At 59.4% G+C, this 15,671-nt stretch overlaps 1 protein-coding gene across 1 annotated transcript; it reads right to left on the bottom strand.

Moving 5' to 3' along the window:
* Positions 1-272: 272 nt before the first annotated feature.
* SNTB2 (syntrophin beta 2) lies at positions 273-15,037 on the bottom strand. The gene is made up of 7 exons (XM_063312787.1): positions 14,291-15,037; positions 7,363-7,576; positions 6,649-6,859; positions 6,025-6,167; positions 4,719-4,909; positions 3,689-3,873; positions 273-3,316 (listed from the first exon to the last, which is right to left on the bottom strand). Exons 1-7 carry the CDS (start codon positions 14,787-14,789, stop codon positions 3,224-3,226), a joined length of 1,536 nt encoding a protein of 511 aa, XP_063168857.1. The 5' UTR covers positions 14,790-15,037; the 3' UTR covers positions 273-3,223.
* Positions 15,038-15,671: the final 634 nt, after the last annotated feature.

The raw sequence follows: 15,671 nt of genomic DNA, 5'->3' as shown, positions 1-15,671 counted from the left end.
CTGCCGAAAAGGCCGAGGCTGCTCTTTCTGAAGCGGGGAGCAGAGGAGATCCCCGCTCCCAAAGCCTCCGGCTGAGGTTCTGCCGCGGATCGCGCGGAACCAAGAGCGCGATAGGCTTTCCGTGCTGCGATCCTTTATGCACCCTGCCCAAGCGGGGGCCCAGCGGGGCATGTCCCCCGTCCCCCCTCCGGTTTTCCTTACGCCCCCAACCCCACCCCCGCCGTTGGTGAAAGTTCTTTTTCCCCAAAGACACAAAGCAGCAGGAGTGGGTGGAGGCTAAAACCAGTAATACCTTTATTGTACACCTGCCCTTAGTCACCTTTCCATTGTAATGTACAATACGACACAGTTAACGTGTAACTTGGGCCAGGGGCATCCAGGTTTTCTGCAGAGCATACCTAGAACTCCTCTGCTGGCAAAGATCAAACATTGTCCAAATATCATCTCTTGATAACCTGGAGACCCCCAACAATTGCATTTAAAATCACTGGAAAAAGCAAGTCCTTGTATAAATACCATGTACAAAGAATAGAAAAATAAAGCTGGTTGTACGTTTAAGATTTGATTGTGACAGCATACCTCTGTTGTAATACTCCGCGTTAGATAATAACAAACAGCATACCCACACAAACATACAGCTTTGCACAGCATTAACACAGATGTTTACTTGTAGTGGTTTCTGTGCAAAACTTCAAGAGATCTTTGGCACTTCGGACCCATTAACAGTTGCATTTGCCCTATTTGTAAACTCCTGACATCAGACAGAAGATGGGAAACTCTGCAGCGATCCGCCGTGACAGCAGGGAACAAAGGTAACCACTCGGCGAGAGGAGCAACCCTTGTTCAGTAATTCAATTAATGAATTAAATTCTTTCCCTGACCTAAAAAGCATTTGCTCTGCCACAAGCAAGAATGAACCCCTGAAGTCTGCTCTTGTCCCCCACCCTCAAATCCTGCACTGATGGAACTTAACCCCCCCCCCCCAGCTTTATGCTCCACATTAATTCAGGGTACAAACGCCTCAGGAGGCAGCCCGCTTGTCTCCAGTTGCAAGGACATCCTTGCGGCTGAAGAACTGGATGTAGTGTTGCTAGAAAAAGTGCTACAGAAAAAAGGGTGAGAACGTGACTGTATTTTTGTAGTCTTTGACTTTCTGTATTTTTAAATGTTTGCCTCGTTTTTGTAATCTCGCTCATTGCTGTGATATAAAAGCGCCATCTGAAAACTTCTGTCAGTGCCAGCCAGATTCTCCTCCCTCCCTTGATGCGATACATTCATACCTGCCTGGGGCAGCAAACACCCCCAGCCCCCCATGGGTGCCCAAGGTCCTTTTCCGAAACAGAGAGCAGCCACTGGCAGCAGCCCTGGATGGGAACCTGGGCTGCTGGACACAAGCGCAAACCATCTGCTGCAACTCATCCAGTCCCTCCCTGCCTCTACAGGTAGACGTAAGGGAGGGACACAGACAGACCAGAAACCCACCTGAATTGTTGCACCAAACTGAAAGCGGATGGGAAGAGGCATTCTCTCCAGGGATGAAGGGTCTGAAGCACCATTAAAAACTGGCTTTTAATGCCAGAAAGGGTCAGGAAAAGTCCTTCCTGGCCTTGAGATTTCTTTGAACAGGCCCTGCAATCTGAATTTCAGCCCTAACCCAGGAGCTGGACCCCACGGCAAGTGCCTGAGTGCTGCCTTCCCCCTCTGCTTAGGGGTCCAAATCCCTCACCGGAAGGGTCAGGAAGCCCTCAGCCCCCTCCCTCTCAGCAGCCAGCTCTCTCCTTCTGCCTGGGAGCAAGTCCTCCTCCTGGGCTAAGGGGGTCTCTGACCTCGCCAGGGATCTGAAAAAGGGTAGAGGATCAACGGTTAGAAGGAGGGGCTGTTCCCTTTCCAACCAGTGCCCGAGACCCAGCCCAGACTGCAGGAGCAGGCAGGGGCAGCAAGCTCCAGCCCCAGCCTGGGATCTCATGGCAAGATCCCTTCCCTCTTTGCAAGCACTGAGAAGGGGGGCCTGATCCCTCCCTGGATGGCGTTGCTGGGCAGGAGCAGGCAGGCTCTGCGCAGCTCCTCTCCGGCCAGGGGCCCCTCCCTCCCCAGGCCAGGGCCAGGGAACAGAACTGGGGGAATCACAGGGACTCCCCGCTCTGGGCTCTCTGGTTCCTGAAACAAGTGCCAGGAGAGGACTCAAGTTTCACAATTTCCTTTCTTTCCTCAGGAGAGCAAGAAACACTGAATTTCATTAACAATCTGCCCAGGAAGAGTTTGGAAATGTTATGCAACCTTTTTATCAAGAGGCCAAACTGCTTTTCTTGCAGAGCTCACGGTTCCATTTGGGGGTGAGGAAAAGGAGGGTCTTGGTCAGAACATGCCACGGGCAAGACGTACTTTGTGGCTAGTGGCGGCCTCCTTCCTGACAGGGGATTAGTGTATCTACTTTTTGAAGTGATCTGTTGCTGAGAATTGCTGATATATACATTCACTCAACTGGGAAAGATTCTGCGGTACCCAGGACAGACAGATAGTAAAAATAGTGATTCAGGCTTGTATAGTGTGCAAACGTTAGTGACAAAACCGGGAAGGGAGATGGACAGCCTGCTTTTCAGAGCATCTCCCCATTTCGGTAAGTGGGATGGGCTCTACATAGCAAGCCAAAGATGCCCAAAGAAAGCGAGTTCTCTGGTTTCTGAAGCAAAGACACAGGACTTTTTCTGACGTTGAAAAAATTCTCTTAAGCTAAGGCTGCTTCTTTTACTGGTTCTTGGATTAAAACTAAAATCGGAGGGAGACTGTTGAACAGAGATGGAGGGCATCTCTCCTGGCTCCTTGGGGTCCCTTCTGGATTTGGGGCAAGACCCAGCAGCGCAAAGCGCGCCACAGCGCCCAGCCCTCTCTCAGGCCCTCCCGCAGCAGCAGCCAGGTACAGCTCAGCCAACGTAACCGGCACGCTGGGCACCGCTTTGCTTCTTCCAGGGGGAGCTCTCCTCTTTCTCTTCCCAGCCACCAGCAAAGGCACGTTCGGTGAGTGGGACAGAACAGCTTCACGCGACCCAACCAGGGAATCGCCCGTCTCCTGCCCCGACCAGGCGAGAGGTTTGAGGCCGCAGCCTCCCGCTGGAGCTCTTCGGAAGGCGGAGAGGCAGCCACACAGCTACCGTTGAGTCCGGTCAAGGCACTGAGGCTGGCAGGCGGGACCCCTGGCGAGGCCAGGAACTGCCAGCTGCAGCTGCTAGGCCAGGAGCCCCATGCGGGTCACTTTGGCCGACAAGAAGGTGTGCAGGACGAAGACCACGGGCTTGGGGCAGGAGTGCAGCTCCAGGGCCTGTGGAGGAGCACAGGGAGGGAGGGAGGGAGGGGTCACCACCCACCATTTCAAAGGTCAGCATCCTTCCCTTCATCCCATGCGAAACTGAAGGAGCTGCCCAGGGGGCGGCCAGACCCCTAAACCCAAGTGCCTTCCCGTGTTATGGCACTGGCCACTTTTCATGCACCGCTTCCTTGACTCTCCCATGCTCCATCAGGCGTAATGGCAAAAGGAACCCCTGCTTTATTCTCCAGCGGAACTGTGGGGACTCGCCTACATCCACTGGATCCAGAAGGTGCCCAGTGCAGAAGAGGCTCCTTGAACAGCCCCTGCTCAGGCAAAGGCCCCCAGGCGATGGTCTCCCACCCCAACTCTCAGCCAACCACTCACCAGCTCCCCCTCCGGGCCACCAAAGTCCAAATACAGGTTTCGGACCCCGTCATCAGCAGACATCTTCAGCTTCTCAAAAGGGTACTGGACCAGGATGCTGGTGGGGCCAGCCTCCTCCCTGGATACGGTGAAGCCATTTTCGTAGTGGATCGTGAGCCGGATGTCCTGGCTGTTCCAGACGCAGCCTGGGCCGGAAGGACACAAAGCACAGCCCCCTTTGTCAGGAGGAGAGGAGAGCCGCCCTGTGGCATCAGCTGGGGGCCAGGCTTGGTTGCGCTCCTCTGGCTTGGGGCTGATCCCGATCTTCTGCCCTTCTAGTCTAGAGGAGCAGCAACTGGTGTGGAAGAGGCGAGGCAGCTGGGGAGGCATGGCTGGGGGGTGCCTGGTTGCATCAGCAGGTGGAGGACGGCGACCCCTGGGGTCTGCTCAAGGGCCAGCATGTTTGGCGATGCGGTGGCCAAAACAGAGGGACAGAACACAGACTGGCTACGTGGGAGGGTCCAGGGGACCAATCCCAGGAGACGGTGGGGGGATGGACTGCTCAGATGCAAGCTGCCTCTGAAGCAAGGGGCCTGATCCTGCCCACAGAGCCCTTAGTGCCGGGCCCCACACCTTCCAGCACAGGACAGGGAGTAGCCTTTGTGTGATCGGTCCCCGGGTGGGGCTGCCTCCCTGTGAAAGCCTGGCCCCAGATGCCCTCAGCGCTGCTGAGCCTGGGTGGCACGGCCACATGGAAGGGGCACGTTCTCCCTCCGCCGACTTCCCTCCTACGGGCGGGGCCAAGGAGCCTTGAAGGCTGGGACTTGTTCAGTCCACATTGGGCTTCCAGTTCCCCACAGGCAGGGACCCCACTGTCTCACTTGCCCATCCGCCTCCCGGGTGAGCTGCTTGCTGGCAACGGGGCCAATGCTGCAGCCTGGTGGGCATAATCTCTTCTCCCCGGTTGTTAGGCTGACCACCTGGGGCCTCCTCCTGGGGTTCGGGAGAGGAGGTGCCCATGGTTTCTTGAGGCCGGGCAGCTGGGCCGTACCTATGGAGACCTCCTTGACGAGCTCTGCAGCAGCGTGGCAGCCCTGCACCAGGGTCCTGGTCCAGGTGGAGAGGTCGCGGTGGGTCTCCACACGGAAAACATGCATCTCGATGCCCTGGCGAGAGCCTGTCCGTGTGGCAAAGGTGAGGTCTGATCTCAGGCAGGGCGATCTGCAGCCTGAATGCACCAGCCTGAGTGGGAGGGAAGGAGGGTGCTGGTTGACAAAGGGGAGGCACAGCAGTTGTGAACGGGAGGGTGACTTGCTGAGCAGGTGGGCCAGCCATCCCAGAGGGGCTGCAGAAAGGCTTGGGGGGCCCTTTCCTCACTGCAGAAATGCACCATCCTCCCCCACAGACACATCCAAGTCGTCACCACCCTCTCCCCACAAAGCAGCAACGCAAAGATTGGGGCCAAATCCCACAGCTGCTGGGGGAGTGGACAGGCCACAGAGCAGCACCCGTCGGCTGAAGAATAACTTTTAGGGTGGACTGGGGAGGCAAATTGGCTGGATCCAGCTGCCTCCAGAGCCTCTACCAGCTACCCACCCCTCCCTCGGGGTCTCCTGTGCCGGACACTAACCCTGTGCAGCAGGAGCCCATCTGGAGCAGGGGCGGGGCTGCCCTCCCCTCACTCTCCAGCAAGCAGGTGGGGGGCTGGCGAGGAAGGTAGCCAGAGATGCCCAAGAAGAGCTCCTCTGCCTTTCTAGCCTGAGTCAGCCAGGCACCCTCAGCTTGCAGCACAAGTGCCCTCCGTAGCCTAGCCGTAGCGCTTGCCAGCCAATTCCTGCCCCAGGGGCTTCCAAGAAGCAGGCAGAGCCAGCTGCCAGGAGGCAGCTGCTATTCACATGATGTGCTGGCACACGGGCGGAGCAGCTGCCTCCTGGCTTTCTGGTCGCAGAGGCAATTCTGGGCCCTTGCCTGTTTCCAGAAGAAGATTCCAAAATAAATTCAGGGAGAAGTTTTCTGGGTGAGGTGCTGGAACAGCCCCACAGGAGCCCACAGGCAACAGGCAGGGTGCCTCACCCCAGAAGGCAAGGCCACCCTGTGGCTCCACAAGAACAGAAACCGGGCCCTGCTGCATCAGACCGCTGGCCCACCAGGTCTCCCACGTGCCCACCAACTGCGCCTGGAAACCCACCACTCTCCCAGCAGACGGGCTCCAGAGGCGGCTCCCCTGCCAGCCGCTGATCCCCAGAACACACAGGAGGAGTTGGCAGCCTTGCAGTGCTCATTTGCCCTCCCCTTTGGGAAGGCTTTGGGTATGGACTGACACCCGAGAGAGACCTCTCCCTGCAGACTTCCCCTACCTGGTGGCCACAAGTGGGTAGCTGTGGCAGGGGGAGGCCCAAGCGTCCCTTGTCCAGGGCATGGAGTCAAAGAGCAGCAGGTCCTTCTCCGTCACGGCCAAGAGGACTGGCCGCCATTGCTGCCGCCCGCCATCGAGCCTAGCCTGGAGGAAGCCGAGAGAGAGAGAAGGGGAGGCTGAGATGGAGAGGAGGCGATGCTCTCATGGGAGAAGGCGGGAATCATGGCCAGTGAGATGCCATGGGAGGGGGACTTGCCAGGGCAGTAGAACCAGGTGCTCGGTGAAGGCAAGTGATGTTGCCCATGCTTGTCATTCCCCCTGCCAAACTCTTGCAGGAGAGCTGCTTACAGAGAAGGAGGAGAAAATTCAGCTAAGGGGACCCCCCTGCTCACATTCCCCCTTCCTGAGCTTGCTGAGACAGGAAGTGCTCCTGGGCCGCAGATGCTCCCCCAGTACCTGAAGTTTGCTCCAAGGAGAGGGGCTGTGACTTTCAGGCCAAAGAAGCCCCTCGCTTCAGCAGCCTCCAGGCCAGGTCACCTCCCTCCCTCTGGCTACCAGCCCATCTGCAGCCAAAGGAAAGCCGCCCCTCTGGGGCGGGCAAGGGGCTTTTCCCCTCGGGGCTCACCTGCTCTGCCAGCCAGGCAATCTGCTTGACCTCCTTGGTCCCACCTGGTGCATGGCTGGCTCCCAGCATGGCATTGAGCTCGGCCAGGACCTGCGGGAGGAGGGCCATGATGTTGGTGTGGATTGCTGTGAACCATGAGTGTGCAGTGGCCGTATCCTTGCAGCGAAGGATCAGGGTGTTCCGGCTGTCGGGCGAATGAAGCTCAATCAGCCTGCGGAGAGAGCACAGCAGGAAAAGCCACTGAGAGGAGAGGCCTCAAACCCTGCTTCGCCCGGTCCCTGTTCGGTCCCTCCTGCTCTTCTTGGGGACAAGTGTGCCCGTTCCCCTGGCGGTGATGTTCCAGGTGGTGGCAGCAGCGGGCACATATGCAGGAGAGAACACCACATGCTCCCTGGCTCTGGCAAATTTGGGGCCTGGCTTAAAGGGCCACCAACCCAGGAGAAGGGGCATAGAGCGGACTGCTTTGCGGGCAGCCACCTGGGTTTAGGGGTGCAGAGAATCTGATTTTGGCCCCCCCACCCGAGAGAGGCTGCAGTGCTGTGCAGGGTGGAATCACAAAAGGATCTTGGTGGTGCCTTTCGGCCGAGGCTGCAACCACAGGCTTTATGGGGCCCTCCACCTCACTTCTGGGAGCCAGCCCATGCTGCTAGTCCTCAGCGTTAAGGAGACAGCTGCTGCCCCCCGAAATATCTTTGGCTGGCCCATCCCACCCACCTGTTCTCCAGATCTGGCATGCTCAGATTCCTGGCAGCATAGCACATCTTCAGGGGGATGACTTTGCGGTCCTGGGCCGGGCTGGAGTGCTTTGGGGAGCCAGAATCCTCGCTGGCACTGAGGCTGGGTGACTGCGGAGCTGCCACGTCCCACGGCAGGTCGGACACGAGCGACGGCTTCCTGATGTAGGGAGTTGCCTCCCGCATGTACTTCACTAAGGACAGAGCCGAGAGGGAAGAGCTGTTTCCCCACAGCAGCAGCCCTGAAGCTCGAGGTGCCCCCCATGGGGCTCTCCTCGATGGGTTGGGCTGCCCCAAACCCCAACGGCCTTCTGGGGTCAGTTAGGCAGAAAGCGCCCACACGTCACCCGGGGTTTGGCAGCGCTCCAGTGCACCTGGATCTCGGATCTGCCTGCTCTTCCTCCCCCGGATTCCCACTACAGATCTCGACCCTGGGAAGCTGCCAGCCAAAGAAAGGGCAGCACGCAATGTCAGCCCACAGCGCGGCCCAGAGGGGAGCCTGAAGGTCCTTTGATTAGGGTGGGCTATTGAAACCGGCTCTTGCCAGTCTGACTACGCTTTGCTCCTGCCTCTCTCATACTCTTGGGAAGTGGGGGGTCTGTCTGAGACTTTATCCATTCCTCCTTTTTGTTTCAGGTTCAAACCAGGTTCAGCTCCTTGTTGCTTTGTTAATGGACCTCCTTTCTCTGTCCAGGCCATCCTCTTCGCTCTCTACATGTGGCTACTCTGCAGGCCAAGGGGCTGTTTTGCCCCAACAATCACCTGATGGTGACCTTGCCACGACGCTCAGTGCAAAAGCCAACTGGGACCGGGCAGCTTCTGGATTTCCCCTGAAAAGTGCGGCAGCCAAAGTGGGCTGCCTGGTGCTCTGCAGGCAAGGGTCTCCAACCAGCTTTACCTAATAGCCTGGCTGCCTGTTCCTGGGCTGCCCAAGGCGGCCCTCCCGCCAGGCCAGTGGGGGGAAGGCCAGCCGTTCCTGCTCTGTGGCAGGCACTTAGCAAGAGCAGCAGCTCCACCCCAAGGTGCTGACTCAGGGATCGGCCTTGCGCCCTGCTGCTCTCGGAGGGGATTAGTGCATAGCCAGGCCTCTAATCCCTCTCTGCAGGGAGGCAGCGGCACCCGGGAGACCTCTTGGCCCCACCAAGGAAAGCAGGGGCTGCAGGGAAGGTCCACTTGCCCCCAGGGCACAAGTCCAGAAGCAGCAGCACGTGGTTTCTGGGGCGAGAGACACCTCACCCCCTCCTTTCCAGACCAGGCTACAGAAGAGTGTTTGCTGACAGAAAGGGGGAGCTGGGGGTACCCTCCTGGGGGCCTTGAGCCCTCTCGATACCCTCGCTCTACTGCCCTCTCCTCCAGATGAGCAGGGCCTGAGACGCTGCAGTGCCCGTGTCAAGAGCAGGGCCTGAAAGGGTCCTCTGGCAGGCTTCCCTGGAGGGAGCCCCTTCCCCCACTCTGCAGGCAAGGGCAGGGAGAATATGCCACTGCTCTTGCCCTGCCTGGCTCTGGTGGAGACAGTCCCAGCACACACATAGGCTGCAAAGCTTCCAGCATCTGCTTCCCAGAAACCACCAATTCTCTATTGGCTCCAACGAGAAACAGCTCCCCAGGGCTCTTAGCCCAGCGAGGCTGCCCCACTGCCCACCACCTGGCCCCCACAAGGCTAAGGACCAGCTCTCCTGCTGCTCAAGAGCTTCCTCCCTTCCAGGATGGAGAGCAGGGGTGCTGCTTCTCCCTCCCCAGAGCCCCTCCATGCAGCCCCCCGCCTCTGGGACAGCGGCTGCTGGTTGGCCCCTCCACAGGGCACTGGCAAGCATTTCTCAGAGGAAGGGCAGCTCCAGCACTCCCTCCGGGTTTTGGAGGGCGGTGAGGTGAGGGGGAGAGGAGCAGGCCAGGGGGTTCTCTGCTAGGCCCAACCCTGGCCCCCACAGGGTCCCTCAAGCCTTCCAGAGACTTGGGCAGGCCCCCAAGTGGTTCACAGTCTGGGTTAACCATGACGTGTTGTTGTTCCGTCTCCTTGTTTGGCTGAATCAGCTCTTCATCAGAAGCAACATAAAGAGCCAATGTCGAAAAGAGAATAGAGATTTGAATCAAACTTTATCTGCAAACAGATGCAGTTTAAAACCGTAAGAACATGCTTGCGAAGGAAAAACATACCACATAAAACTCCACCACGTGCTAAACAAAACCTTAAGAAAACTCTCAAAATCCCACTAATCTCTCAGTGTTTGGGGAGATAAGCCGGTGAAACAGCAGTCCTAGAGCAGTGAAGAATTAACTTCTAAACAGACGCGAACCATCTCCGCTTTTAACAGAAAAATAAAGTCTTAGCAATCTAACCAAATGATTTTTCTGCTAGGCTCTTGTTCCCAGAAGGACCTCTCTGTCCCAGACGGTCACTTTGGGTTTCCTGAAGAGGAATGAGCCAAGGTTATATCCAGAGAGGAAGGAAGCAGCTGGCAGTGGGGTGAGCAGGAAGGGGCATCTGGCCCAGCCAAGTTACTTTCTCACCCACCTCCGGCTGCAGCCTGGCGAGGGGAAATGCCGTCTCCATTTCCCCGTGCAAATCCCTATGACGCAAGGAGAGCGCGAGCTCGGGATGCCTCAGATCAGCTTGCCTTCTGCATCAACATGGGCTGGGTAGGGGCAGAAAGCAAGAACCCCCCCTCCTGGCACACGTCATGCACTTCTCCATCTCGTCGGGGCCCGCCAGGGTCTTGGGCTGCACTCTAAAGCTGCTGGGGGCCAAGGGGGAATTTCTGCTGGCCGAGGGAGGCCAGGCTACTTACAAGTGGCCCCTTCCCAGGAGACTGATTGAGGGTGGAGGAGTGACGTTCAGAAGGAGCCTCATACTTCGGGAGGCGGAATATGTACACAAATTGGTAGGATTGGGATTTTTGCTTTTTGGATCTTGGGGAAGCTTTAGTTCATCTTTAATGGTATGTTAAGCCCACCTTGGAAGGCAGACTGGGTTTTGCAACCGTCCTGCCCCCAAAAGCAGAAAAGTTGCACCTCCTAATTCCAGTGCTCAAACTCAGCTGAGTCTCTCAGGAGTCCAAAAGGCGGCTTCCAGCCACAGGCTGTCTCCCCTGCCCCCCACCCCAACTGCATCAAGAAATAAGGTCTGCCGATGCACCGCAGAGCCCCCGCAAACGTCCTGCTCCCCCTCTGAACCTGCTAGAGGCAGCCAGGGGTGACTGATGCGCCCCTGGGCCAGGGCCAGCCTGCCTGCCCAAGAAAGCCCCCCAGGCAGGAAGTGGCAGATAATATGACACCCCGTGCTCCTCTTGAGCTCTTGCAGCCCTGCTGGGCCTCCCCGGAACAGGAGGGCCTCGGAAGAAGGCCCAGGAAAGCTCTGGAGTTTCAGTTCTCGGCTCCAAACAGTCCCAGTGCCAAGCACAAAGATGTTTTAGCCCTAAAAGGCAAGGACGCCAACCAAACTTTTTAAGCTCCACGCTTAAAGCTCAACTCTCCTGAGCAGCTCTGCCAGGGCAGCCTGTGGAGGGGCCTCGCCACCCTCCACCTGGGCAGGTCCAGGAGAAGCCTGAAGCAATGGCAAAGGGGCTTCTTTCTGTCTGGAAACACCAAAGGGCTCACCCAATATTAAGACCGCCCCCCCCCCCAAGTCGTCAACGAGGCCAGAGCGGTCCGTGCATTTACGGCTGTTTTCCAACCCTACTCAGGGAAGCTGTGGAAGAGGCAGCAGGATGTTGGCAGGGCGCTCCCCTAATGGGGCCTGGCAGCAGAATAGAGGCCTTGGCGGGGCCTTCCCCCTCCCCAGCTTACCCCAAATCTCAGGGTGGGGCTGGATGAGGCTGCTGCAGCCCCTCCCCATTGCCCAGGCCCACCCACCATCGGGCCTTGGGCTTTCAGGTGGTTGCAGACTCCCCTGGAACCCCCCAGGGCCACTCGGCCTTTCCTGCCCAGGCCTTTTCCCCGGGCCACCCAAATCGCTCGGTCCTCTAGGAACTGGTGCAGGTGAACAGGAAACCGAACAGGGAGCCGTGCCCTTGTGGCCACCTGCCGCGGCTGCAGCTGACCTTGAACAAAGGCAAGACAGGCCGTCTCCGCTGAGAAACCAAGCCAAGAGAGATGGTGTGCCCGGCCCTCGATGCCACCATGCCCTCTATGGCAGGCAGGGCTCTTCCTACCACAAACTGTCCCCCTCCCCGGAAGAATACAGAGATCTGTGCCAGGCTGGGTTAGGAATGCGGTGGGCCCTGAGATAGGACCCCGGGCCGGGCTGGATGGCAAGGGCACAACTGGCGAAGGCAGCCCTAGGCCGCACTCTGGGCCACAGTTCCCCCGAGAGCCAGACACAGTGAGGACACCTGGGCTCTCCCTGGCTCTGAGCAGGACATGCTGCATCAGGCCCCGCACCACCTCTTTAGCTCTCTGCTAACGGCCACACGCGTGCTGCCCGCATGCCCCTGCTCTCCTGGCCCCGGCCTGTCCAGTGCAGCTCCAGGCCTGTCCCAGGAGGGCTGGGGTAAGAGCTCCACACGTGGCTGCCTAGATGACCTGAAGGGAGCCCTCCAGCAAACCAGCTGGGCGCTTTGCGGGGAGAAGCGCAACGCCTTTCCCGGCCTCTCTCAAGGCCCGTCTGCTGCCAGGAACCAGCGGCACCTGCTCAGCAGGAGGACCTGGGGAGTGGGGAGGAGGGCGAAGGGAGCACCACTTCTGCAGGGCAGGTCACAGAGTGGGTGGAAGAAGCCCCTCCCACGAGGCTGCCTCAGCAGAAGAGGCAGAAGTTCCACAGCTGGCTACCAGATGCCGGTCCTGCAGTATCCTGGCCCGCAACCCTTCCCAACCCTCCTTGCCCAGACCTTCACGCGCCTTCTCAGCCAGCTCCAAGGAGCGCAGTCAGCCGATGACCCAAGCTCCAGGGACCATAAATCAGAGCTGCTCAGCCTCTTATGGCGAAAGAGTTGTGTTTGCAAGATCAGAGGTGTTTTATTCCAACCTCCCCTTGGATTTAACAGCGGGATAGATTAAGGGCTTAAAGAACCTTGTAGAAGAGCAAAAGGAAAAATGTTCAGGTCTCTATAGAGGAAGCCCTCCTCTGCGGGCTGGTTCACGGCTGCCCACTAGGAACGAAAGCAAGTGACTCACAAAGAAGGTTTAACCTGGAGCAGGGCAGGGCAGCAGCCTGAACCCAGAAAAGGCCCAGCGGGACGCCTCAAGCAGCCCTTTGGCTTCACCTCCCCGTGGTGACCCTTTCAGCTGCAAAGCCCCTGGAACGCACTCCAAATTCTTTTTCTCTTGAGGAGTGTTCAAAGGACCATCGCTTGCAAGAACAGAAACGTTTCTGCAAGGAGGCAAATGCAGCCTTGGGAGGCCACAGCATTTGCTGGTATAAAGACTGAGCCCAGCTTGCATCCGCCACCATTATCCAGTGCGGCTGCAGCAGAGGAAGAGCCTCCGCTCAGAGGAAGGGAAGCGCTTCCGGATGTTTTCACATTTCGCCTTTTGCATGGGGGGGGGGAGAAGTGCACAGCCCAGGACAACGCTGAAGGAACACACCCAATTCCAAGTCCACATGCCGTCCAGCTGCCCAGAAAAACAAAGCGGCGGGAGACCACGCAGACCTCCCAGGCGGAGGCGAGGGTCCTGGGAGCGGAGGGGGGAAGTTGCCAAGGCTGAGAAACCCTGCTCCAGGCATTGCCCTTCTTTGCATCCACCCCAAAAGCGGCCATCTCTTGTCACCCAGACTTGGCCTTGCCTGCTCCTAGTCAGGGCCTCTGAGTTACTCCAGGGAGGCCACCCTGCCCCTGCGTAGTATCTGCTGGGGCTGCCACAAGGAGGGGGAGCAGGACCTCTTACTGGCCTTGCAAAAGGCACACCCAGGCCAAGAAGGGAGCGAAGCCCCAAAAGGAGAATGCCCCCAAGGCAAGGAATACAAAAGAGCTCCAAAGTGACACGTTTCCATGGCAGCAGCCCCACCAGCCCCTTGCCTGGCACAGGCAGCTCGCACAGCCTTTACCCCACATTTCCAAAAAGTGTCCTGACAGCCACCCAGTCCTCTGAGAGCTGATTCTCTCCTCTGGCTCTGAACAGCGCTGCTGTCTTTCACACCTGGGCTAGGCTGCTTGCACACACTTCTTGCACACTAGCCATCAGAGGAATGGGGAGGAGTGCATTTATGTATTTCCCACTGCATCCCACTGACAATCATCAGACCTCCAGATCCACCAGGCTACCTTAGCCTCCTCTGGGCAAGTTAATTATCTGTTTCTTAATCAGGTTGGAAGGCTGGCCTTCACAAGCTGTGAGCAAAGCCAAGGCGCGTGGAGTCAGATGCCGTTGTGCACCTTCCGGAAACCTGACATAAACCTTGCCAAGGAATTGGTAATTCCGGTTTGAAAAGAAACTCACTGTTTCCCAATTAGTTTGCTAACTTGCTTTCATAGCGGCATATGGATTTCGACTTGCTAACCTCAAACCTATTTTGCTGCTGCTACTCTGTCCCAAACAGACCTTCAGAAACGGGCTGCTGCGCTTCTCCCGTTCAGGCGCTTCCCTGTTAGCTCCCGGAGCACAAGCCCCTCTCCGGGCAACACTCAGGGCCCAAGACTAGTTGCAGGGGGCGGGGGCTGCGGGGAACCAGGGGCTCCGGGCCCCACTGTCAGCGCAAGGGCCTCCCCGCTTCCCGGCTATGCCGCGGCCGCCGCCTCTCCCGCGAGAGCCCCAGACCTGCCGCTCTTCGGGCTCCGGGACGCGCGTCCAACCGAGCCGAAGCGGAGAAGGGACCCGGGCGGGCAGGAAAAGCCGAGGGTTCCGGCGACCCCCGAGCCACTGGGCCGCAGCGCCCATCCCGCTCGCGGAGATGCCGGGCGCCGGCAAGGCCGCCCTCCGCGCCCCCCACGCGAGCCGCGCGGCCCCTGCGCACGTGCAGAGCGCCAGCGCCTTACCTTCCAGGAGGACCTCCCTGCCCGCCCGCTTGAGCGCCTGCACGGCCTGGTCGTGGGTGGCGTCGCGGAGGTCCACGCCGTTGACGGCCAGGATCGCGTCCCCGAGGTGCAGGGCGCCACAGCGCTCCGCCGCCAGCCCCGGGAAGATGCGCGAGATGAGCACCGGCATGCGGTTCTCGCGGCCGCCCTTGATGCTGATGCCCAGCCCGCCCGCCTCCGCCTTCACGACCCGCACGCGCCGCACCCCGGCCGGGGGGGAGCCCGGCGCCGAGCCCCGCGGCGGGGAGGGCGGGCCGGGCGAGCCGGGCGCCGGCGGCGAGAAGGGCCCCCTGCCCCGCTCGGGGGAGGCGGAGGCGCCGTCGGGCAGCCCGTTGCGCGGCTCCGGGTCGGAGCTCAGCGCCAGCGCCTCCCCGCTCAGCTCGGCCAGCGCCCGCACCCAGCGCTCGCGCAGCAGCACCTCCACCAGCCCGGCCTTGCGGGCGCGCGTCCACACCGCCATGCCCGGGCCCAGCGCGGAGACGCTGCCCGCCGCCGACTGGGCGCGGGGCGGGGCCTCTTCAGGGGCGCGGGAGGCTGGCCCCGCCCCGCCCCTGCAGGTTCGTGCCAAGGGCACCGCGTCACGTGAGCCGCGAGGGGGAGAGCCGGATTGTTGTCGGCGCCCCGGCCGGGAGCGTTGGGGGACGCGGGCCGCCCTCCCCGCCCTGCATCCGGCGAGCCGCTCGGCGCCCGGAGCGGCCCGAACCGTCTGTGGTCCCGCAGCCTCCCCCACCGGACGTCTCGGCTCAGACCTTCAGCGCCGCGCCGCGGGGGAGGGGCTGAACCCCGCACGTCCCCCGCAGCCCCCCCGCCGAATTTCCCTTGGAGCACCATCCCAGCTGATTGCACCCGACCGGGCATCCTGAAAGGAAACTGCTGGGGTAACGAGCTGCCTCCACGCAGGTGCAAAGCCAACAGATCGAGCCGCGGGCAAGTAGTGGCCGCGGGAATCCAAGCCCGGGCGCCTGTAACTGCTCCGTGCTGGCACTTGATTCTCCCCAGTTGGAAAACGGTCCAAAAGGTCGTTCGGAAGAGTGAGCACAAGCAACCTTGAAGACTTTTTGCAAATATGCCAGGACAGATTACAGCTGTCTGTTAACAAAAAACCCTCCCCACCCCCAGCCCATGAAGTCAGAAAAGAGCCTTGAGCAGCTGGGGGATTTTTATTTAAAACGAGCGTGGTGTTCTTGGTCAAGAGGAGCAATCAAAACATTCTATGCACCAAGGAGGGAGGTTGTTTTACTGAATCTGGTCACAGCAAACTCAAAGCTAACTCTGCATAAGCTGCGGAGGAGTCGTCCTGCGCCAAGTACACTTTAAGGGGGGGAGGGGGCTCCCAGCATTG

Source organism: Candoia aspera, chromosome 11 (assembly GCF_035149785.1).
Source record: "Candoia aspera isolate rCanAsp1 chromosome 11, rCanAsp1.hap2, whole genome shotgun sequence".
Classification (NCBI taxonomy): domain Eukaryota; kingdom Metazoa; phylum Chordata; class Lepidosauria; order Squamata; family Boidae; genus Candoia; species Candoia aspera.
Note: the sequence above shows the minus strand (reverse complement) of the source record. Positions and strands in the feature narration are given on the sequence as shown.

Coding starts and splice junctions, on each gene's coding strand:
- SNTB2 (XM_063312787.1), bottom strand. CDS start 14,789: ATGGCGGTGTGGACGCGCGCCCGCAAGGCCGGGCTGGTGGAGGTGCTG. Junction 4,910..6,024: donor TACCCACTTGTGGCCACCAG/GTAGGGGAAGTC, acceptor CCTCCCACTCAG/GCTGGTGCATTCAGGCTGCA. Junction 3,874..4,718: donor CGTCAAGGAGGTCTCCATAG/GTACGGCCCAGC, acceptor CTTCCGGCCCAG/GCTGCGTCTGGAACAGCCAG.